At 47.0% G+C, this 23463-nt stretch overlaps 1 protein-coding gene and 1 long non-coding RNA gene across 7 annotated transcripts in view; one reads left to right on the top strand and one right to left on the bottom strand.

Moving 5' to 3' along the window:
* Positions 1–10842: 10842 nt before the first annotated feature.
* On the bottom strand, positions 10843–19992 carry LOC138569092 (uncharacterized). The gene is made up of 2 exons (XR_011303124.1): positions 19907–19992; positions 10843–12197 (listed from the first exon to the last, which is right to left on the bottom strand). It is a non-coding gene; the product is annotated as an uncharacterized lncRNA (long non-coding RNA).
* The window catches only part of DAZAP1 (DAZ associated protein 1), a 1852448-nt gene continuing 1848975 nt past the window's right edge, over positions 19991–23463 (top strand). For 3 of the 6 annotated variants that reach the window (XM_069646757.1, XM_069646758.1, XM_069646748.1), the window contains exon 1: positions 20118–20295. In XM_069646757.1, coding sequence (XP_069502858.1) covers positions 20264–20295 — 32 coding nt within the window. In that variant the 5' untranslated portion in view covers positions 20118–20263. Of the gene's footprint in view, positions 20296–23463 lie in introns of all 6 variants that reach the window. The other 3 variants (XM_069646753.1, XM_069646749.1, XM_069646751.1) reach the window with 3 other exon arrangements.

Below are 23463 nucleotides of genomic sequence, written 5' to 3'. Positions count from 1 at the left end.
ACCGGGAATATGTCCCATGCACTCCTGAAAAGTAGGAATACCCCTGCACCTGTTTGTGAGACCCCCTCCACGACTCCAGGTGCCAGTCCCCCATTATCTTCGGTAACCCGGACACTGCCTGCTGCCTCAGCGAGCCCGATTTCCCTGTGCTGTCCAACTCTGAATCCAACAAGCAATTAAAATCCCCACCACATATAAACATTCCTTCACAGTATCCTCCCACCAATCGCATCACTGAGGGGAAGTATTCTTTGTCATCTATAGTGGGTGGATATGAATTGACCACACAAATGTATTTGCCTTCCAGCTCCCCCTGAAGTCCCACCGTCTTTCCCACCTCATCTGTAACCACCTTGCCCACCTGCAGGGATACCCCCGCTGCCACCCAAATCAGCACCCCTCTCACGAACTTAGAGTAGGACATTCCCACCACCATTACCCCCAACCACCTCATAAGCAGATCTAGGTCCTTGCGCACCATATGGATTTCCTGTATCATTGCCAATTGTATCCCATGCTGCATCAGGAATCCCCTACTCTCTGGCACTCCACCTTCTTACCCAGACCTTGAACATTCCAGGTCCCAATTCTCAGGATATCCACCCCCATTGTAGTTGTAGACATTTCCATCCTCCTACACCTTTCCTGACCCCATGATTACTCCTGTCCATCCCAGACCACCCTAATTCATTCCATTAGTCGCGCGGCTCCTCGTCCCGTTCCCGCCATTACAGACCCCTCTGGTCTCATTTGATTTGCTCTCCTCCATTCCATAGGTCTTGCTCCCAACTTCAACCAACCGGGCAACTGTGGCCAAAACCCCCAACTTGCCTCCATTCTCCTCTCCCGCTAACCCCTTAGCCTCCACCCTCCCCACTCCCTCTAGCCCCCCTCTCCACTTCACCGTTTCCCCCCAACTGGCTCCCCAACACCTTCCCGCCCCCAAGCACCCTCCTCCCGCCCCCGGGTCTTTCCCCAACCATGGTCCGGGTTCCTCTCCGTCCGAACCTTTGACCTTGACCTGTCTCTTCCACCCCTCCCTCCTCTAGTGGATGACTAGTTATCAGTCCTGGGGTTCCCATCTGTTGCCTCCTTCCTCCCTGTCCTTAAGGACATATCTTGCTTACTAATCTTCAGTTTTAACCTGGTGCACCATCACCTTCCAGCTTCCCACTGATCAAACCCAGTTTTTCGTACCTCTTCACCCATCTCGGTCTCCTGATCGTTGGGCATCTTCTGCCTCCTCTCTGTGGGCCCTCAGCCCTTGAGGCTGTATCTCTAACCATGCCCAAACCTCCTGTGGCATACCAAAAAACAATGATTTCCCTCCCGCAATCACCTTCAACTTACCCGGAAAAAACATCATATATTTAACATTCAACTCTCTAAGCCGGCGCTGTACTCCATCATACATCTTCCGCTGGCGCTGCACCTCCAGTGTGACGTCTGGACAAATCTGCAGCTTCATGGTCCCCACTTCGAAGTGGCCAACTCTCTGGGATTCTTGCAGAATAGCGTCTTTATCTGTAAAGTTCAAAATGTTTGCCACTAAGGCCCTCAGTGGTCCTCCTGCGGGTGGGGGCCTGCCCGGCACTGTATGTGCACGCTCCACCGTAAAATGTTTTGATAGGCCCTTCACCCTCATAGTCTCCAATATGAGTTGCTCCACAAAAGGTTCAGCACTAGGCTCCTCTTCTCTTTCGGGGACCCCAACCAGCTGGATGTTACATTGCTGGGATCGCCCTTCCGCATCCTCCGCTCTAGACTCCAATGTCCTGGTCGCTCCGACCAAACCTGCCCCCTGATTCTTGAGCCGCTGCAAGTCATCTTCCACATTGCTTACCCTCTGCTCCACCTCAGTGACCCTTTCGCACACCTTCCGTAAATCTGCCCTGACCAGGGAAACGTCCACCCCTACTTCATTGATGCTCCCTTCCAGTGTGGTTCTTGTTGATTGGATTACATCCATTAAGGTGTCCAAAGTCACCTCTCCCGGGGCCCCTCCACCAGTGTATTCCCCCTCCCGGGGCACCTCCTCATTTTCTGGTGTTTCTTGGTGGGGTCTGTGTACCTGTCCATCCTCTGTTGACCTTTCACCATTGTCTCCGTTTCCGGGTAGCTCAGTCTTCGCTCGTGTCCTTTCTAGGGAACTGGGTCGCCAGAATGTCCCCACCTTCCCTACTGATGCTTCCATCTCTCCAGGAGAGTAGCCACAGCAGGCTCTCTGCGTTACCCCCAGGCTCTCACTCAGGGGGATTCTCAAGCCTCCCTTCTATCACCAGGCTTCATGCCCCTGCGCCTCTTTCTGATCTTACTTCCTATTGTCCAGGTACCGGCAGGCTGTTCCCCAGATCACTGTTCCATTTCACCAGTACCCTGGGCTCTACATTGACTGCCCCCCTGGGCTTGCGGTCCTATTGACGCCTATATATGTGAAGAGGGGCGTCTCTCAGTTCTGTCATGGCGTGGGGGGCGAGGATAGGTGGGGGTGTTCATACCCCCCTTTCCGGTCTGGTTCTCCACTGCTCCTCAGGTTGTCCTGCCTTGTGTGCTCCCCCCTGACTCCTTACTCCTCAACTCTCCTCCGCACAATCTGGTCCTCCGTGGCCGATCTCAACCTGCATGATGTTGTGGGGGGATCACCCGATCCCTATTGCTCCTTGCTCCTGCTCCTCCCGCTCTACCACTTTGTATTGGCTCACCGCTCGGTACTCCTCCGTTCCTTGCTCTGTTCATCTCAGGTGGCTCCACACAGTTCACCCAGGGGAGTCTAGGCTGGGCCTCGGCTGGCACTTCCTCACTAGCGACTAGGCAATGCCTCCTCTACTACCCGCTCCAGCGGTACTCCTCACCCCTAGTGTCTGCACTGCTCCGGCTCCCCGCCAACAATTCTCCACTTGGAGTGGGCGCGTACTCCCTCCCCACAGTCCATATCCCCTGCCAGAGTACACCTCCTGCAGGATACAGGTCTGCCACTGGCTTTCGGTGACCTTCTATTGCACAGAGCACACCTCTGTTGCTCTGCCCCGTTCACAGCCTGGCAGTATCTTCTCCCTCAAAGGGCGGTGCTGTATGTCTCCAATTTGGGCTCCCACTGGTACATCTTCACCCCTTGCTGGACTCACTGTCCCTCGCTCGGGTCCATCCTCTGCTGGGGTCCATAACGCTGGGAGCCCACACTCAGCTCTGACGGCCAACTTTCCTTTTCGGTGCTCTGGCCCGCATCTCTGCGGTCCTATCATTGCGGGGCTGCACCTCGTCCCGCTTCACCTCCAAGACTGCACCCAGGACTTCCTCCACCGTTCCCCCAGCTAAAGCTGGGCCGGGAGATTGTCTCCTTGTGTTTTAGCAGGATTAAGAGCAGGATTTTAACGGGCGGTCCAGAATCCCCAATGAGCTACGTGGTCATGGTTTGGCTGCTAGCGACGACCTCTTGCTTTATTTTTATTTGATGGCAGTAACTTGCTCCTATCTTAGATTTAGGTTTAGATTAGATGTTTTTCCAACCTACCTATACAGTTTAATAAACACCCTTGAACTTGGATCACTTGTGTCTGTCTTTACTGTTGCCACCATGAGTTCTTTACACCAGTCTAGAGGTTTCCAATGGTCCAATGGTATCCATCCAAATTCAGGAGAAAGGGACTTCTATTATTGGTAAGGGGTTTAGAGGAGTAGGTAATGGAATATATGCAATGGTTATCTGGCATTTGTCACGTGTCTGAATGAAGTTCTTTATGTCAGCATTGATACCTGGCCAGCCGAATTTCCCACTGATGTGATCTTGGGTTTTTAGATTGTCCTAAATGTACCCCTGTCAAATGAGAATGCAATCCCTAGCACGATCTTGCAATAGGTTTTCGGTATTACTAACTTAGTTTTACTTAGGCCTTCTCAGTAGTTTTTCTTTCTATATAATAATCCCTGTTTCAGGAAGAAAAAGGGGCTCCCCTTTTCTCATCCTTCTCCGTCAGTAATCACTTGTAAAAAAAGCCTCTGCAAGTGCTGGATCATTTTGCTGAGTGAAGGCTAGATCGGGAAGGATGGTAGGGTCTTCTTCCCTCTTTGCCTCAGGGATAGGTGTTTCATCAGCCTCTCCAAAGCCTAAGCTACCTCTCTCAGTTTCCTCTGGTTTACTTCCTTCCTTAAAATGGGGTAATCTCAAGAATTCCCTGTGCAATTTTGTCCCACAGTGTATTTCAAATGGAGTTTTGCCATGGTTCTGTAAGAGAACCTTTATGTCTCCCCGAAAGTCTGGATCTATGACTTCCAGGCCAGGCCAGATTTTGACACCAACTGTGTGTAAGAACCCACAGGGGATATTAGGACTAGGTCTGTGGGAATCATCCCTCTTTTCCCTGGAGGGATAGTGTCTTCTCTACTGCTACAGATGTCAAAGCCTATGGATTATTTTGTGGCGGTAGAGGGGTCTGAGGCTCTGTGACTAAGTTTCTAAAATTGTAGAGTCCCCCAATCTCTCTCAATTGAGTCGTCTCCAACTCCTGACACTATATGTAGGGGAGGCATGGTATCACAGTTATGACACTGATACACAATGGGTACAATTTGTAAAACCTTTATTGAAATGGTTTGGGTTGGAGAAACTCCTAGTCTGCCCTATAACTAAGACGGGAGTAGTCTCGACCATCAAATAATAAATAACGCAGTCCTAGTGGAGTCTGTCAAATCAAAATTGCTGATGCTAACAAAACCTAATGCCTACGCTATCTCTTGTACAAAAAAGTGAATAAAGAAGAAATGTATGCAAAAGAAAAGATCAGTGTTCAAATGAATAAGTGTGGTTGAACCAGCTCTCCTCCCCATGTTAGACCTCAGGGAGTAAGGCTGTCCCTGTAGGCAGCATGACACATTCTGGCTCCGCTTCAAACACAAATACAGTTCCGGAACGTGGATTGAAGCCCGTCTGGCCTTCCACGTTTAAGTTCTCTTTTCTCAACTTCCAAAAATAATGTTTCAACCAAAAATGTTTGCAACGGTCCCCCTCTGTCGGGCTCAGACCTTTCACCACACAGTTCTCGTAGGTCCCCCTCTCCGTGGCTCAGACCTCTCACGATAAAGTTCAACACAAACTTGCAATGGGAGGCTCCCTTCCCCAAGCTTACTTCACTTTGGGTCTCCCTCTGTCGAGGCTCGGACCACTTTCGGATGTCGAAGGCTTTCGAATGTGCGTGGCTTACTTTTCAGACCACTGCAGGACCACATTCACTAAAAATGTATAGTTCAACTTTTACTTTTCTCTTTCTAGGAGTTAAACTTTTCTATATCACTTTTTCTGTATATTCGTTTTCTTGCTTCAAACAATTTACCTTTCACAGAGACTTTTGAGTGAGCTACTTCCTTTCAACGAACCACTCTGTTACTTAGTATCCCTGAACTCGCAGCTGCCTTTTACTTCAAAGTACATTCCCAGGTCTGTCTTTCCTTTTGTCTCATTCACACGTGTGCATCCTTCACTTCTGATAAAATTTTGCTATTTCAAACTTTAACACAGACTAGTCTCTCAGGTTGCTTGCCAACGCACTGGCTGTGTGTGTTTCTTCTTTGCTTTACGATTTCCAATGCGCGATAGTCAATGCAAGTCCTCAAATCTCCTTCCTTCTTTGGTACGAAGAATAAGGGACTGGCTGCTGGTGATTTAGATGGGCGGATAAATCCATTTGCCAGGTACTGCTCAAGATAAGATTTCAAATGGAGGTTTTCTGGTTCAGTAAGTGCATAGATTCGACCACAAGGAATTTGCGCACCAGGTATGAGGTCGATCTGACAATCGAAGGGCCTGTGCGGTGGTAGAGTATTGGCTTGTTCTTTCTGGAACATGTCTTGAAAATCTTGGTATTCATTTGGTAGAGTACTAGTCACACCTAGTACAATCGCCGCCGTACTGGGAGTAGCAGATGTACATAAGTCTGTTTTCCCCTTTTCTTGGTAATAACAGGTGCAAGCACAATCATCGGAAAAGGCCAACTTCTAGGCACGCCAATCTATTAGAGGCTTGTGAGCTACCAACCATGGCATCCCTAAGATTAGTTAAAACTGAGGAGCTTTGATGAGGTTGAATGCAATAGATTCTCGGTGTCCATCCTGGCACAGTAGGGTTAGTGCTGCTGTGCATTGGGTTACTGGTCCGGAAGCTATATCTGTCCAATCAACTGTAGTAACTTTTTCAGTAGTCGATTTAGAGCATAAGGGAAGCCCCATCTCTGCTGCCAGATCTTGGTCTACATAATTCCCAAATGCTCCACTGTCTATGTATGCTTCGACAGCATGCAACCGAGACGGTTGTTGGTGATTGATCAAAATTACTGGTAATGCAAAGTGTGAGGTCTGTGGCTCATCCTTCTCGCTCGACAAGCAGACCTCTACGCTTGCTGGGCTTGGTAGTTTTCCGACTCCTTGTTATTATCTTCCTTCTCTGTGGCTCCAACAGTTCTCCTGGGTGGATTCACTGGACATTCTTTAATGAAGTGGCCTGATTTTCTGCAATATAAGCATAATTGCTGTTGCCTTATCTTGCCTCTTTCAGTTTTAGTTAAAGGGGGCCATACATTTGCATGGGTTCTACCGTGTTTTCCAATGTACATGCAACATTATCCTTTGTCCGGACATACACAGCTCGAGTGTCTAACCTTATCCGGTCCGCTTTTCGGTCTTGTAATCTGTGATCTAATTGCACCACAAGCTTGATGAATTCTCCACAGTCTTTAGGTGGGTTAACCAACTGAGCAAGGACATCCTTTAGTTCCCCTCGTAGACCCCGATGAAATAGTGTGGTCCTTTTTTGCTCAGGCCACCCAGCTTCAAAGACTAGTCTGTTAAATATTGCTATATATGTAAGAAAGTCTTGACTTCCTTGACGGAGTGCAAAAGGTTGTTGTCTAATGCTTGGCCTTGGGTATGACGAGCAACAAGTTTTTCCATTCCCATCTGGAAACCCCCAAAGCCATGTAACAAAGGGTTATCCTGACTTACCAATGGTACCGACCAATCCGCAGCACTGCCACTCAGATATGACAAGACAAAAGCAACCCGTGCTTGGTCGTTAGGAAAAGCCCCAGGTCTGCAAAGGAAATGAAGACGACACTGGTTCATGAATGTTGCGTACTTCTTGGGGTTCCCTGTAAATCGTTCAGGTGGAGCTAAAGGAACTGCCCCAGGAAGGGTTATTTGTACTGAATTGTTGGAAGAAGTTGGTACAGGTGCTGGCGCAATGTTACCAGGCAATGGGGTCTGTCCTGCCTATGATTGGAGCAATTGTCCACTTATTTCGTTGGTACAATCCTTAGTAACAATCAAATCCCTCCTAAGAGCGTTGGTTTCTTGCCTGGCTGAATGTACTTCAGGGCGTAATTGTCCCAACAACTGAACTAACTGGTCAGTCTCTGAAGTCTCCATGACGCCCAGGTGGATAATATTATTGAGTCTTTGCATTCTGTTACGCTCACCTGGTATCCACAGGTACACCACCCAGACCTGGTTGGATGATTTGCATTATCGAACCCTCTCCCGGTCCCTTGGTAAGGCCTCTGGTTAAAGATGGGTCTGCAATATAGGAGAGTTGGATTCAATATCAGATTGTCTTTATGTTTTCCCACCTCCGTTGGCCTCAACTCTTTCCTCCCCCTTGGGCCCTCTCCTCACCTTAATATTGTAAAAGGTGGATTCTCCGTCCTGCTCCTCGTGGCAGGGGCACGTAGATGTGGGGGGCAAGCAGCGACCAAGTTACTTCACTGGTGCAAGCCCCCCTGTGGGAATCCGGGCCTGCTGCCACTCCGTAGGTTTGCTGCTTCACAGTATTTATATGCAGTTATTATGTTCCTCTTAGTTCGAATAATAATGTCTTGCTTCTTTCCTTTTTAGGTATGGAAAGGTATTTTGGAGTTGTCATGCAGTTTGAAAATGAGCATGGGCCGGTAGGCGAAAGCGCGGTGTGCGCGATGCCGTCCGGTGAGTAATGCGCGATGCGCGGCGCTGTTTACCCTTTTATATTGCTAACCTGTGGCTTTTATCTCCTTGCTGGTTGAGATGTTCCTCGCCGAGGGCTTTAATGTTCCAGCAATGATAGTGACGAGGAGATGACTACCCAGGTAAGAATTGTGTGGCTTTCTTCATTCGGGAGGAAACGTGGGTAAATGCTTACTAATGCTGTCTTTCTTTCGCCTCTTTCCAGGTTATGGTATTCCAGGATGCATGTGGTGCCGGATGATGGAGTTCGTACCTTCAGGTGAGTGGAAATGAAGTCGGCGATGGATTGAAGACAGGATACTGTTCCAGGTAAGTTTCGTAGTGTTCTTTCTCCCTCTGAATGTCCTTGGTTTCAGGTAAGCTGGCATCAAAGTACTGTACATGGTGAGCGTTACGCTGCCCACAGCAGAATAACGCAAAGCATGTTCTGCTGTTTGGATGCGGTTTAAATAGTCTCAGGTAAAGTAGTCACAGGCCTGCCACACCCAAAAGACTAGACCGCATAGCTCAGTTCCTTGTAACTGAGCTATGTGTGTGCCTCCATGTTGGCTGAACCCCCCCAAGTTAAATAGTCGCATTCTAATGTTGGTCTTCATGATGGTTATGAGCCTGGCACCAAAGGACTGACTCCAAGAGAGTCTTGGATGAGGTTTTAAGGCCTATGTCCTGGCCCTAACTGGAAGGCTGGCTTGCCAGTGAGGGCCAGGGGCAAGGGTCATGACAATGAGTCAAGGTTAGTACCACAGGCATGGCCCCGCATCCCCAACTCTGCCGTTCACCCAGGAGGGTCGCTGGCATCCTTGAAATACAATGCAGTTTTCACTTGCAGGATCTGGCCTACTCTACGTGTCTCTCGTGGCCTGGTGGAGGCAACTACCTCCAGTAGGGAAGTCTTGGGTTTTCCGACCCGCTGCTCTCACCCCTTGGTCCGTTGCTCTGCTCGAATAGGTTTGCCTTTGTCCCTGAAGCCCTGCTTGTTCTTGTGTTCCACCTTGCTCAGAGTGTGCCTTTGGGTTTTGCCTTTTTTATTCGTGTGAGGAGAGCTAATTGGTATCAGGTGTATGCACTTAGAATTAAGTGCCTGACTTTGCCTGACCTGATTAACGGGACATGGCCAGTACGATGTGTGAAAGTTAATGTTGTTACTCTCAGTCACCCTCTTCCTCTGCCTAGTGTTTGTGTAAAAAGGGGAGAGTGGGGTACTTCGGGGCACCCTAAAATAAAGGATGGGTTGGAAAAACAAAATAGGGGGGGGAATACCTTGTCTCACCCCCACTCACTGAAGATTCCTCACCCAGATGATCCTCCCACACTGGTCCACCCCCAGGGTCTGGTTCCAAAGGCGATGGTTGTGCCCTGGCCACCTGAGAGAGAGATCCCCGGGGACTAGACACTCTCTGGTTTCTCACACATGTTACCGTCACCCATTCACATAGGGCAGCAATTTCGGTAACATTTCTTCTTGACCTTCTATTTGATAGTATACAACAATTATCAATTTAAAACACAAAAATTATAAGGACATTTCACCTGACATATACAAAATATATAATGCAAAACTGCTAAGGACATTTCACATGATGTATAAATAATACATAATGCCGGATGATCTCAGCAAAGAGACCATTCACTACCTTGGCATAAGTTTCGATATAACGACTTCCGCACCACTGCGACACCTTACCTCTGCTCGGTCAACAGTTACACCAAGTGTATACGTCAATAGCACTTCTGATCACACCAGAGGTGCACTCTGCTGCTTCTAATGCTGGTTATTACTTAACAAAAAACATTCTGGTATAACTGTTGTCTTCCTTTTGAAGCCGGACCTGAAAATGGCTGTAGCATCAACAAACATGCTGTTATTACTGGCTCAGCATCTTCCTCCATGAAGATATACATTCTTCCCACAGCGCTATTATTACCTGACCAGAGTAACTCAGATCGCCCGGTTGGTCTTCGTTCCAGCCAGGCATATTGCGGACACTCATAAAGATTCCTAATTTTTCACATAATGCGGGAACCTCACATTCTTCATCTTAACGGCACGCACAAGAGACGCTGTTAGGGCCTTTCCTCGGACACTTCTCTTCACCTACTTGTGAGAAGTGCTCATCGTTCGCCTTTATCAAGCCTCATGAAGTCTCTCTTGCTCACAGCACACCGATGGTGAGCTGAACGCTCACTGCAACGGTCATCCCAGCATTTGCCATATTCCACTATGAGCAGATGACGTCAGAACTCAGCAGGTGAATGCCGAGCCCAACTGAGTATCTTATCCCCAACGATCCAACAGGCAGGATACTTTCATATTATAGGAAAGACAGTGCTTCCACTCTGCTGGCTCCATTCTTTTTTGCCGTATCCACACAGGCCTAATAAAACTGCTTCGTATTTACTGTTCCTTCACCAGCCCTTCTTCATCTCTGGACATCTCTACGCCTCTCAAAACCTCTACCCCTCGGAGATGCTCTTAGAGCACTCCCCTTCTCTGGTCATCTTCCATTTACTTTTGCTCATAAGGTAACCTGGGTTTGGGCTGTAGCAGTCGAACAGGGCTTCACACAATGTAGGGAGCAACCCTCTCTTAACCCTGTGTCTGCCAACGGAGGCACAGCTTCTCCTTTTCTTTCCTTTCTACTCTTCGCCCTGGGGAATTGGACAGCTCCCCTTTCTTCCTCGCCCTGAGTGATGGGACTTACCTGTGGGGGCAGTGGTTCCTCTTGCTTATTTTCTGCACCCCCCATAGCAGACTTGTCACCTTAACTTCTTCTTCTTCCACGTAGGTTCATCTCCAGACCTAAGACAGAGACCACCTCATCGCCAGTGAAATAAAGCAAGATTCTCAAGGCACATCAGGTAGGTTGCAGCAAGTTACTTTAATCAAAGTCTGTAAATTACATAAAGATGTGAACAGAGATAACCAATGGCTCCCATCACCCAGGCAGGAGCTCTCCAACGGACACAGTATAGAACCTTTACTCCAAGCATTCCCTCACTCAAAGCACAATATTCTCTCTGACACACCAACTCTCTCTCTTACATCACCAGGTACCTGCATTCATGCCAAGCACAATACAACACATCTCCCTTCTTTCCAAATTGCACAATATCACAACAAAGCACATGACAACAGTCAATATGGCTGAGTAAACTGCCATCCCCACATTTTATAGCACGGGGAAAGGTGGCACACTTGGACTTTGCGACACACTCTGGCTTTGGACACAAGGATGCAGTTCGTTTCGTGGACCATGGCCCACTTGGCCTTCCCACGAAAAGTCACTAGTTTATCCACTGGATCTCTCAGCTTTTTCTGACTCCTGCCTAGGTCACCTTTTAACTTGCAATACAGTTCAACAAAAGTTTGTTTCCTTCTGGTTACCACAATTCAGTACATGTTTCCCTCCGCCCGGTTCAAACCTTTTAATCACAATTTGTGGGGGTTCCCTTCCCCAAGCTTCAATCACACCTTCATAGGCTTCCCTCCATCGGGCTCAAGCCCCCTTTCACTTTCCTTCCACTGTCAAAAACCTTCAAAACTGCAAGACTTTTACTCTTACCTCGACATAACCACTTTGACCTTCTTTCCTCAAACATCATTTTTCCTCTCCTGTACCAAGGCCCCTTGGTAAATGCAGTTTCGAGCACATTACTTATTTCAAAGTTCAAAGATATCTCTCATATCCAGAGTTCCCACCCGCCGTTTCTACGGCATCAGACATTTCACAGAGACTTTCGATTGAGCAATCTTCTTTCGCCGGATCACTCTGTTACTTTGTATCTTTAATTTACAGTGCTTTACAATGCTTTGCCTTCTCTCGCATCTTATCGGCACATGCACACCTTCATTCATCGGATACTGTTTCCGTCTAGTTTAATTTATCACAGACCGGACTTTCATTGCTTTCATCATCTTTCCCGGCTTTGATCCAGAAATCAAGGCTGATACCACAACTGCTGCTGCACCTCCCCAACTCTGCCGTTCACCTGGGAGGGTGGCTGGTATCCTTGAAACACAAAAGAGGTTTGTCTATTCTCTCTGGCAGGGCATCCTTGTGCAATCTTCAAAGCCCTTCGGAGGTAACAATCTCTCGCCATGGTGTCCAAGGTTTCTCTGTACCTCGGTTCCGTCCCTTGACCTGTCGCTCTGCTCCACCTGGTTCGCCGTCGCCTGTGTCTCAGTGTTCCACCTTTTAACCATGTGAGGAGAGCTGATAAGTAATAATTATAAATGAGATAGAGTTGTAGGTAACAGGTTGTACTGACTGAAGTGGCAGTTAATAGCAAACCTTCATTAAAATCAACAGTGTTATATTAAGTGTAAACAGTAGTTAAAACATAATTAAATCACTAAACATTCAATTGCACAAGTGCTAATGACAAAAAACTATTTTCTAAAAACAATACTCATAGGAATTCGTCAACACCAATGAATGGTTCTTGTTACAGAAGAGCATATGTGTATCAAAGCATTAAGTCATTGTGTACACTTATCAAGTCATTGACATATATGATAGTTTATGTCTGTTACAATCCAGAGAACTAGGGTCTCAACATGTTTCTGTTCCAAAGAAATTAATACAGAACATTCATCAGGCGGGTAATTGTTAAGCAGAATCCTATTCAATGGGTGCAACTGGGAAGGAGTTAGACCAGGTTAAAAGAAACAAAGGGGAAGCTAAAGATAGCGGAAATGTCCTTATGGCAGTTCAAAAAGTAGAACTTAGAAACTACAAGCTAAGGGTTAAATTACCTTAGTTGGTACTTGTGGGGGCAAACAACTTCTTAAGTAAGATGGTAGTGGACTTATTAGTAGGCCCTTTGTTGCCAAAGCTGCAAGAAAAGCAGAAGCTTAGCTCATCGAGTATGCATTAGTAGTGCTGATAAATCAAGTAGGAATACATCGGGAGGACAGCTATAGATAGCCCTGCACTCACCTAGAGGTCGAGATTTCGTCCTTGAACTAATCGGGAAGTCCGGTAGTTCGATTTATATGCTGAATCAAACAACCGGGAATGCAGAGAAATCCTGCAAATGTTGAAGCACAGTGCCTAGTTTTAGAAATGGTGGCTACTGCCTAGATAAATAACTATACTAACTCATGTAGAGACAATATACACTGTAATTAATTTTACCTCAAGCGTTGAAGGTTTTTTCCTGGCCGAGGTTGGCGCCTCTGAGTCCCCACTGCATGGTTTGTATCATAAAAGTGTGGCTGGAGTTTTGGTTCCCTGGGGCACAGCTCCCCTGCCACACTGTAGCTCTGTTTGTACTCACAGGCCTCAGTGTCTTGTCAGTCAGTCCTCCATTCTGGCTTCCCAAGGTTCTCCCACCTGCTGACTTCTCCTTCTGGTCTTCAAGGTTCCTTCAGCATGACCTGCTCGCTCACAGTGTGCCTGGGTGGCTGACCATTTATATTCTTTGAAGGAGTTGATTGGAGTCTGGTGTGAGTAGTTGTCCCTCCCTGCCTGACTCTGCATGCCCTCATTATCAGGACAACATTATCCATGCCCATGGATTCATATGTGTAATCGTCATGACTCCCATCTGCCTCTTCTTCATCCCAGTAGTTGGACTTCTAGAATGGAAGTAGGGATTGTGGGAGTTGTAGGTTTTCTTGGAGATCATGGAAAAACCATGTAGGTTTTTGTCAGGAAGAAGGGAGTACATGTATTGTGATGGGTAAATGGATTTTCTATTGAGTTTTAATTTCCTTGGTCGTTTTCTCCTTTTTCTTACAGAAAGGTACTGAGATATGATGGGACTTAGTTGACAATATCAAGGGAAGAGGACCCAAGGTTGGAGTCCTCCCGTCCCCTGCACACTCTTGGACTACGCAACAAGGGCGTAGATTCTTAAGGATATAGTTAGCAATATTCGTTTTTAAGCACTCTTTAGAGAATTGATTCAACAAAATGTATAACATCAAACAGAGGAACAATGGTTTTTGTATTTTAGGTGTTCAGGGAATAGACTTGTGAATAGATATTTAGTCACACACAGTGACCCGTACATTAACATTGCTATCCACAGAGATTACCGGAAGTATTGAAGTACCTTTCTGTACCAAGAAAACACCTAAATCGAGGTCTTGGCACTGCAAGCATGATCACTTGGACTTATTTTTCGCCATAGATGGCTTTTCTGCTACAACTTTAAACCTCAATAGGTTAGTACTTTTCTTATGAAAAATATCCTCTTTGTGAAAAAAAACCTTCTTTGGTGTGTAGTTTGTATTTACCATGCTTAACAGTAAACCTACACTGGTTGAATATGCCCTTAAAATCGAATATGTTTCATTTGTTGAATTGAATTTTAGAAGCCTTCATTATAGCTTCCATTTTTAGATTACTATTGATATTCTATTTGGTTGGATTCCCATTAGAGGTGCACGGGATTATACTAGACAGTGTTTTGAATTTTTAAAAAACATGGCCAGATAGTTACTCTGGTCAAACTAAATTGAATGTTTGCACTGTTTAACATACTACATGTAGATACTTAATTTGAATGAAGTAATGCTGCTTGTTGTTTATTTGGTTGACGAACTTACAAGTATACTTTCTGTTGATTGTTTTCCTAAATGCATTTTGACTAGACAGTAGATCCACAGAGGCTTCTGAAGAAGAGGTATCACCTCGAAACTCGTCAAGCCATTGAGAGTGGAATTTCCATCAACTTTTGATTATGTTGACATTATAATGTTGTTATGCAATTTCTCCTGTCTTCACTACATTTTTATGTATAAATAAATAGGTGCTCACTTCATCCCTGAACACCTAAAATACAAAAACCATTGTTCCTCTGTTTGATGTTATACATTTTGTTGAATCAATTCTCTAAAGAGTGCTTAAAAACGAATATTGCTAACTATATCCTTAAGAATCTACGCCCTTGTTGCGTAGTCCAAGAGTGTGCAGGGGACGGGAGGACTCCAACCTTGGGTCCTCTTCCCTTGCTCTTATTTGCCATAGGGTTTTTGTGCCAAAACCCTCTTTTCCTCCTCTGCACCTCATAAAAGTATCAACACCACTCCTTGTGGTTTTCAAAATAATATTTTCAAACATCTCCTCTATTTTGGTGTGCACTCACTCCACCACTATACTTAGTTGACAATATCCCATGACAACTGACGGGTCAAAGTGTATCGGAACGGGAGGAATACCATGTCTCGCCCAAGGGTGTTTCTCCCATAGTCCCTGAGGACCCCCTGCCCAGATGATCCTCCCTCGCTCGTCTGCCCCCAGGGTTGGGATCCAAGAGCGATGGCCCTCCTCTGGTCACATGAACAAAGGATCCCCAGGAACAGCCTGGGAGAAATGTCTCAGGTTTCTCACAACACCTAACTGTTGAAGGAGCAAGTGGCGGAGTTGACAGCACTCATAGAGGACCTGGAGTTTCTAGTAAACTGGGAAAAGTCTGAATTCAAACCATCACAGAAGATGGAGTTTCTAGGATTCACGATAGACTCGGTGAGGGGATCCCTGAGTTTGCCGTTGAAGAAGGTCAACGACATCAGAGAGGACCTTCAGGCAGTCTTGAGCAAAGACCAGGTGTCCCTGAGGGAGCTAGCGAGGATAGTGGGGAGGCTTGCCTCCTCCATTTAAGCGATTTTCCCATGGCCACTGCACTATCAAGCGCTACAGCATCTAAAGATACGGCACGTTGGTCACAGGCTGTCATACGAGCAGAAGGTGCCGCTGTCTTAGGAAGCGAAGACAGGACTGAGCTAGTGTATCCAGCACATGGAGGCATGGAACGGGAAGGCAATTTTTGGGTCCCTACTGGACTTGATAATAGAGTCGGACGCCAACTGCAGAGGCTGGGGAGCGCAGTGCTGAGCAGTTACAACAGGGGGTCATTGGTCCGCCGAGGAGAGCCGACTCCAGATAAACTGCCTGGTGCAACTGGCAGCCTCCTTCGCGATCAGAAGTCTGACGCGGGACAAAGTGCAGTCTTGCATCCTACTCAAAATAGACAATGTGTTGGCCATCCGTTAAAGCCACCGTTTCTGCGCTATGAGATCCAGGCTGTTAGCAGAGCTAGCCAAGGACTTGTGGCACCTCTGCCTGGACAGAAGGATCATCGTCATGGTGCAATACCTCCCAGGGTTGGTCAATCAGGTGTCGGATTGGAACTCGTGGTATCACATGGACTCCAGCAACTGGCGGCTGGATGTAGCGATTTTCCACAATCTGATGAGCCTGAAAGGGCCATGCGAGGCAGACCTCTTTGCATCCAGGCTGAATCGACAGCTGCCTCAATTCTTCAGCTGGAGGCCAGACCCAGAGGCAGCGGCGACAGACGCATTCCTTCAGCAATGTGATTCAGGCACGGATTACGCTTCTCCCCATTTTGTGATGATCACCAGGACCTTGGCGTAGGCAAGGCATCAGGGAGCGAGGCTGGTCCAGTAATGCCGGGCTCAAGGGGTCAGTCCTGGTTCCCCGACCTGTTAGACCTCTCGTGCAACCCCCCGGTTCTGCTTCCCAACAGGACGGAGGTTCTCCTAGACCCAGCAGGGCGGTCTCAGCGGCTGGTACTTCAGGGGTCCCTCAGACTGATAGCCTGGGTGATTTCAGGAGCTCTTGGAGACAGACGGGCCTTTCAGGAGATGCTGACAAGCTCATTGGAGAATCCTGGGCACCTAATACAACCAGATCATACAGGTCAGCATGGGCCAGGTGCAATAGTTGGTGTCAGGTGAGGGGTGTACATCCCGCTTCTGTGGATGTAATCCATGTCGTTAATTTCCTGGCAGCGCAGGGCGGAGCGTACAGGATGGTAAATATCTATAGGATGGCCATTTTGGCTGGGCACAAACAAGTTCTAGCACCCTGATAGGGGAGCATGTACTAGTAGTGAGATTGCTCAAAGGAGTGAAAGCCACCCCACCTTTGGAGCTGAAGTATTTGAGGCTATGGGATGTAGATATAGTCCTCAGGTTCCTGCAGAGATGGCTGGATAATCTGGAACTATCGAGGAAAAACCTTTCAGCAAAACTTGCCATGCTATTCCTTTCTGCCTGATAGCGTGCAAGAGGGTCTCAGATGTAGGAGCCCTTGAGATAAATGCCAGATCCTTCTCTCCAGAGGATGTCACCTTCGACGTGAGGAGAACAAAGACGGCCATCAGTTACGTATCCTTCACAGCTTTTTTTGACACAACAGAAGTTGTGTACAGTCAAGACCCTGAAAAAATACCAAGCGAGGACGGCATCCCTCCGGCCGGTGGCTGAGAGCAGACTGTTCATTGCATTGCGCAAACTTTTTCAGGGAGTGTCAGTCGCTAACCTCACCAGCTGGGTGAGATGGATCATGCTCCTAGCTGGCAAACACCTGGAATGCTTCGGAGCACATTTGGCAGGAGGGGCCATGGTCTTCAAAGTTTTCGCTTGTGGATCACGCCTGCAAGATATTATGAAACTGGCGGATTGGTCAAATGAGTCGACCTTTTATTTTAAACCGGTGGAGCATGTAGCCTCGTTGGTGGTAAGTGTCACGTCTCCCAGTGTGCCCACTACTAGGCAACCCACTAGGCAACCCACGATCAGCCCGCGTTTACCTGGCACATCTTCAGCTGCACATCGGGGCACAAGAACACGACCTTCTGCTCGACACTGGAGAAAGATGACTGGTTTTCCAGGTGTTTTCCGACCTTCATTGTCCTGGCAACTCCCGTAGAAACTCTCGTATGCTTTGCAGCACCGCAGAGGAACACAGCGATTCATGTGTCACGTGAGGTGAACTGCTGCCAAATCACGTTCATCCTCTGCCATCAAGTGATTTTCCCACGCTGCCGCGTTTTTGCATCATGTGACTACACTTAACAAAAGCACCGGAAACCACGGTGGCAGCGCTTCTCAGCTGCTTCTCGTAAGGACTGTTTGGCGTTATCGTTTTCATCAAGGATTCATTGGCTCTACGACCACGGACTGTTTTTTGGATACTCTACTTCTTCTTGGCCTCATCTATTACCTTTGCCCTGGAACTCTTCTTGCTTACTTCTAAAGATGTTCGACCCTGCACCTCCTCCACGGATTGCTTAAACGGACTATCCCTTTGCTTGGACCTTATGCTTTGAACTGGTATTGACCCCAATACGTGTTTTTGGACTCCTCTTTGGACTCCTCTTGTGCCAACTTGCCCAGGTGTGGAACTACTACCCAAGCCTCTCTGAAACCCAGCCCACTGTCCCTGCTGGTTGCCCTTAGTGCATTACGACCTGACCCACAGCTCATCTAGGTAAGCATTGCTACAATCAGTTTTGTATTGCTGTGTCCTTATTGCATTAGTTGATAACCGTCTATTGCCTTACAGCGGTCAAAGGGGTTCTTCCCGCGTTTCCTGGTTCCAGTTGACGGCTGACCACACCTGTGGCCTTTCTGTCTGTGTGGTACTTGGGGACGGAGGTATTCAATAATCGGCACGACCATCAAGATCAGAACAGTAAGCTTTGAGGAAGCATAATACGAGCCGATGTGTCTTGACAAAGAATTCAGATTTGCCATACTAATGTTACAGAAAGTCATAATTCTATTAAAAGACACAGAGGCAAAGTATTATCGCACCCAGGTAATCATGAGCTAAGAGGAAGGCCAGGCGTAGAAGTAGCCAAGCTATACAACATGCGCACGCACAGGGAGCAAATGGCACAAGGGCAACTGGGCTGCGATCACCCATCCAATGAAATACTGAGTGTAATGTCCTTTCCAGGTGTATAGGTGAAGGGCAAGTTCGTGAACATCTGACCCGAGTCGTAAGGACCTAGGTCGACAACAGAACATGTAACTTTGGACGTGGACAGTTCATTTGGATTGTTTTCATTGGGCCTCATTGGTTTCAGTTTGCGAAAACAGCGTCAGAAAGAGGAGGACCAGGAAGGACACAGACCTTTTATGAGGGAGTTAGTCTACTGATTGGAGGACAGTAGCACATGACAGCTGAGTCAGAGCAGTCAAGTTTCATGGATAAAGACTGTCTCTTCATGGAAATAGACGTTTTTGGTAAAGAAATTTGTGATTTTATGTGTGTTGCTCAAGTAGTGAATAAAGGGTTAAGGACTATCGATGGTGGCACTATCGATGGCCTCTTCAGGCTGTGACTGGGCTTGAGTCCCTTGCCGGTGAACAGCTTATACTGCTGTTGCCAGCCAAAGAGGCACCTCACCCACACAACAATCCGTTCAGGAAATCTTTTGTGGAGGGAAAGCGACACGGGAGCCCTGAACTTCGAAAGAAGGTCCCGGCGTCCTGCACGCTTCCGTCCCGAACGGCTGCCACTACACAACGCGACGCGCTTAAGCGAGACGAGCGCTCAAATAGCATAGCTCCCAACTCACACGCTTTTGGCGGGTGTCACCCGCCTTGTAAACAGCGGACTCACCCGCCAAACCTCATGCACGCCCATTCATTTCAATGGGCCTCTCACCCGCCAAAAGTAAAATCGGGTGTTTTCACCCGCTTTTGCGACATAAATGGTTGAGAGCTATGCAAATAGCCACGCTGCGTTTGCCCTGACTGCCCTGAGCGCACTTGAGAAACATTTGCATAATACTTTGCCTCTGTGTTTTTAATAGAATTATGACTTTCTGTAACGTAGATATGGAAAATCTGAATTAGCTGCTTGATATCATCCCATTTTAGGTCATCATAGGGACTCTGGTACTATCACTTGCGTATTCCCTACATGACGGTGCCTTTCTAGTCTTTTATCTTTGTTGATTGTCACATGTGTACTGCCACAATAAATAACTTGCAAGAGTTGTTGCTTTTATCTTTATAGATTGTCATATATGTATTGCCACAATAAATTAATAACTTTCAACAGTTGTTCCTTTTATCTTTTTAGATTGTCACATGTGTACTGCCACAATAAATTAATAACTTGCCAGAGTTGTTGCTTTAATCGTTCTTCCATACCTTTCAGCTGTCATTCGCCCGTGTTTGGAATTGTCATTCTAGTCCCTCCTCCATGTCTATTGATTTCCTAGTACCAGCCGGACAATTGTGACTGGGCTGTCAGCGCGGCTCCCTTGGATACGGCTCCTGCTAGTGCCTCTTCGTATGCGCGATGACGTGTCGGCTCCCCCCTCACCCCCTCCCTCCAGGAAGCCCCGTACAGCGCCGGCGCTGCTACCGTTGAGGCCGTTGCGCAGCTGTGAGAAAGCGGCAGTGACCTTCGGTAGAACGTGAGAGGTGCAGGGGGTCGCGGCGGAGAGGGTGGGGGCCCGAGGGCTTGGAGCCCGCCGCGGGCACCAAACCACGACAGGTGCAGCCATGAACAGTGTCGGCAGCGCAGACGAGATAGGGTGAGACACCGCTGAAGAGATGCCAGTGTGTGACCGGCGTGTCTCTGTTGTGAAAGAGAGGGGGCGGGGGCAGATCAGGAGGTCTGCCTGACAGCAAGAGAGAGACCGGCCAATGAGAGAGAACGCTTGAGAGACATTCAGGGGAAGAGACTGACTTGTCCATGGCATCTAATTGCTTGGGGATTGGGCGATTGAGAGAGCGAAAAACTACCTTGTGCTTTTGGAGAGTGTGGTTTAGGGAGCTGCGTGGGTGATTGGCATGTATGCGTGCCCTCTGAAGCTGCGTTTTGGAAAGATTGGGGGGGGGGGGGATAACTTCCTGCGTGGGTCTAGTATGTGTCAGGTGATTATCTTAATTTGCTGTACAGCGATTTGAAGCCAAACCACGTTTTGGTTGTAATTTTTCCATACAATTATTGTCCCATCTAAGATGGTGAGGAGTTAAACAATCATGAATGGATGAAAGACCGAATCGAAACTAGGAGTTCGTAGTGGCGATCGCACCTAGTTTGAGACGAGCAGCTTGCTGAACTATTCTGGAGCAAGCAATTGAGAGACACGGGGATGCCATTATGAACTTTGCAGTATTCGCCAGTGAAATACACCTTGCATTGTTCCCAGAAGTCTCCATGTACCATATAGCATATTTAGTATTCGGCTGTATTGCGTTCTTCAAGTGTTAGTTAAAAGTTGTATATTTGTTTATTTATGTCATCATGTGTTCAAATAAAAACGAATCTTTTAAAAAAATTGCCAATTTAAACGTTCCTAGGTTTACTTTATTTCTTCTCATTTTAATCAACATCACGACCTCACTTAACTCGTGCTATTAAAAAAAGAACACATTAACAAGTAAGCCAATCCCACAGCTAATGAAAGTAGCAGGTTTTTCAAATGCACAGTGCTTGTTTGCAATGAACAAAATGGGTGCTGAAATGTACAGCTGCTGTTGCAAATTGCATCCATTGTAAATTTCTTACAAGTGAATTTACGAAATCTTCCTTCTGCATGCAAAGTAATTTCTGTGCGAGCTAGGACACAAGTCGAGAGTGCCTGTGATGTGAGTGGACTCCCATTTCCCTATTTTTTTTAAAAAATAGTGGGCTCCTTCCCCTACATGGGATATGACTCCCAGAGAGGCTGATGCCATTGGCGCAAAGGTAGTAGCACCTACCTAAGTCTGATGTGAATTGGGCCCTACATCTTCTCAAAATCCTACAAGCCTAAAAGCACCTTCTGTTGGGCAGTCGCTCAATACCACCAAATCTCAATCAATTTATACCATCTTGCTCTCACCATAGTAGAGGATGACTCTACATGGCTTTCCATGTCTCTCCTCTTCAATTCACCAACACGTACATCCTTCCTGTCAACCGTTGGAAATGAAAATGCGGGTGAAACATAAAGGTTTTTGTTTTGGGGGTGTGCTCTCCATTAACGCCTATTGGGTGGCAAGGGGATTGGCGGGTGAGGGAACTAACACTATTGTCGGTGTCAGCTGCCAACAGCGGTTTAGCTGCCTCCTACAAGTGCTCTATCACACGTTTCTTGTTTGAGCACACTGGCCTATAATGTTTTTTCAGTGTTTTCCTAATAAGCAAGTTCCTCCAAATGGCCAAGATGGGTTGGGAAATGTTCCTCCAAGAGGCCAAGATGGGTTGGGAAATGTCGTCTGCAAACTGCACTGCCTCTAACCTTCCCCCTGCCCTGATGGATAACGAGGCAGTCTACCTTTTGGGAAGTCTTCAGATTTCCCAACATCCTCCCCTCCTACCAGTTTCACCAACAGAGCATAGCTGTCGGCCTATGACCCACACAGAGGGCTCTGATCTATCTATACTCTCTTTGACTGACCGATGAACTGACTGGTGACTGAGTAGGACCTTATTCATTTTAATAACCATTTTAACATTAATAAAGCAATGGATGCAAAATCACTGGATGTGTTTAAACGAGACAAAGACGCAGTTGCTAATCTTTGGCCCCGCTCACCTAAGAGCTAACTTAGACTAAAGCTATGCTAACTTTCAGCTAGATGACTGCATTATAGAAACACAAACCAGAAACACTGGGCACCCATATGGATTGCTCTGTTAGTTCAGTATTATTAGTTCTAGTATTATCTGAAACTATTAAGAAAAATGTGATCACTAATTTCTGATAAAAATTGGGAAATTCTTGCTAGAGCTACCATCTTATCCAAAATGGATTACCGGCACTCTCTGCTTGGTGCCCACAAGAAAGATTTGCAGATTCTACAGACTGTACAAAATGTTGCAGTTCGCTTCACAAAAAATGTACCCAGTGGAGAACATATCTCTGAACATATAAAACGACTTCACTTAATGCAAGAATACCATTTACGATTCTTTTTTACACACAAAGTAATATATGGCAATGCTCCAAACTACTTGAAAAAGAAAATTACCCTCCATAAGCCTTCTACGAACTTAAGATCAAGTAACACATTCATTTTAATCTGTCCTCGCCTGAAAAAAATGAAGGGAAACAGAAGATCCTTCACTTATAGGGCTTCTCAGGCGTGGATTGCCTTACCTCCAGATCTACGCCTTGAAATTAACCTCTTATCTTTCCGAAAGAGCTTAAAAACGTATCTATTTGAATAACTATCTTCCATGCATGATCATCTGTTACACTCTGCCTAGTTGCCGTGAATTGATTGCTTTATGTGATCCACGCCCTGATGCCTGTCTGGATCCCGGCTGTAACAAAATACTATAACATAACATAATCACGCAAGTTCTAGCACACTACCAAATACAACACACCCTGTAAAGTAATGCAGAGGACAGACAGTTTCAAAGATGGGGAAAGGGATGACCTCTGGATACTGACAGAAGGGTAGTCATTATAGTAAATAATTGCAATAGTTCAAGGATATTTGGTTTCAGCACAAAGGGAGCAATGGGTCCTAAAATGTCAATAGGGGCCTTTGGAGAAGTACCAGGGGGACAGTACCACAATGTACCTTGTGCTGGACATGTTCTTGGTGCCCATAGGGTTGAGTCGGTTTCAGGGCGCCTTGCAGCTTCTGCAACAGAGTTCAAGATGGGAGACGGCTGCGGGTATCAGGCGGCAGGCAGATCGGCGAGCGTAGCTGGACGGATGGCTGCATACTGGCCCACACAGCGGCTCAGGTCTCGTTGT

Source organism: Ambystoma mexicanum, chromosome 1p, assembly GCF_040938575.1.
Source record: "Ambystoma mexicanum isolate Mex_15411 chromosome 1p, UKY_AmexF1_1, whole genome shotgun sequence".
Classification (NCBI taxonomy): Eukaryota; Metazoa; Chordata; class Amphibia; order Caudata; family Ambystomatidae; genus Ambystoma; species Ambystoma mexicanum.
Note: the sequence above shows the minus strand (reverse complement) of the source record. Positions and strands in the feature narration are given on the sequence as shown.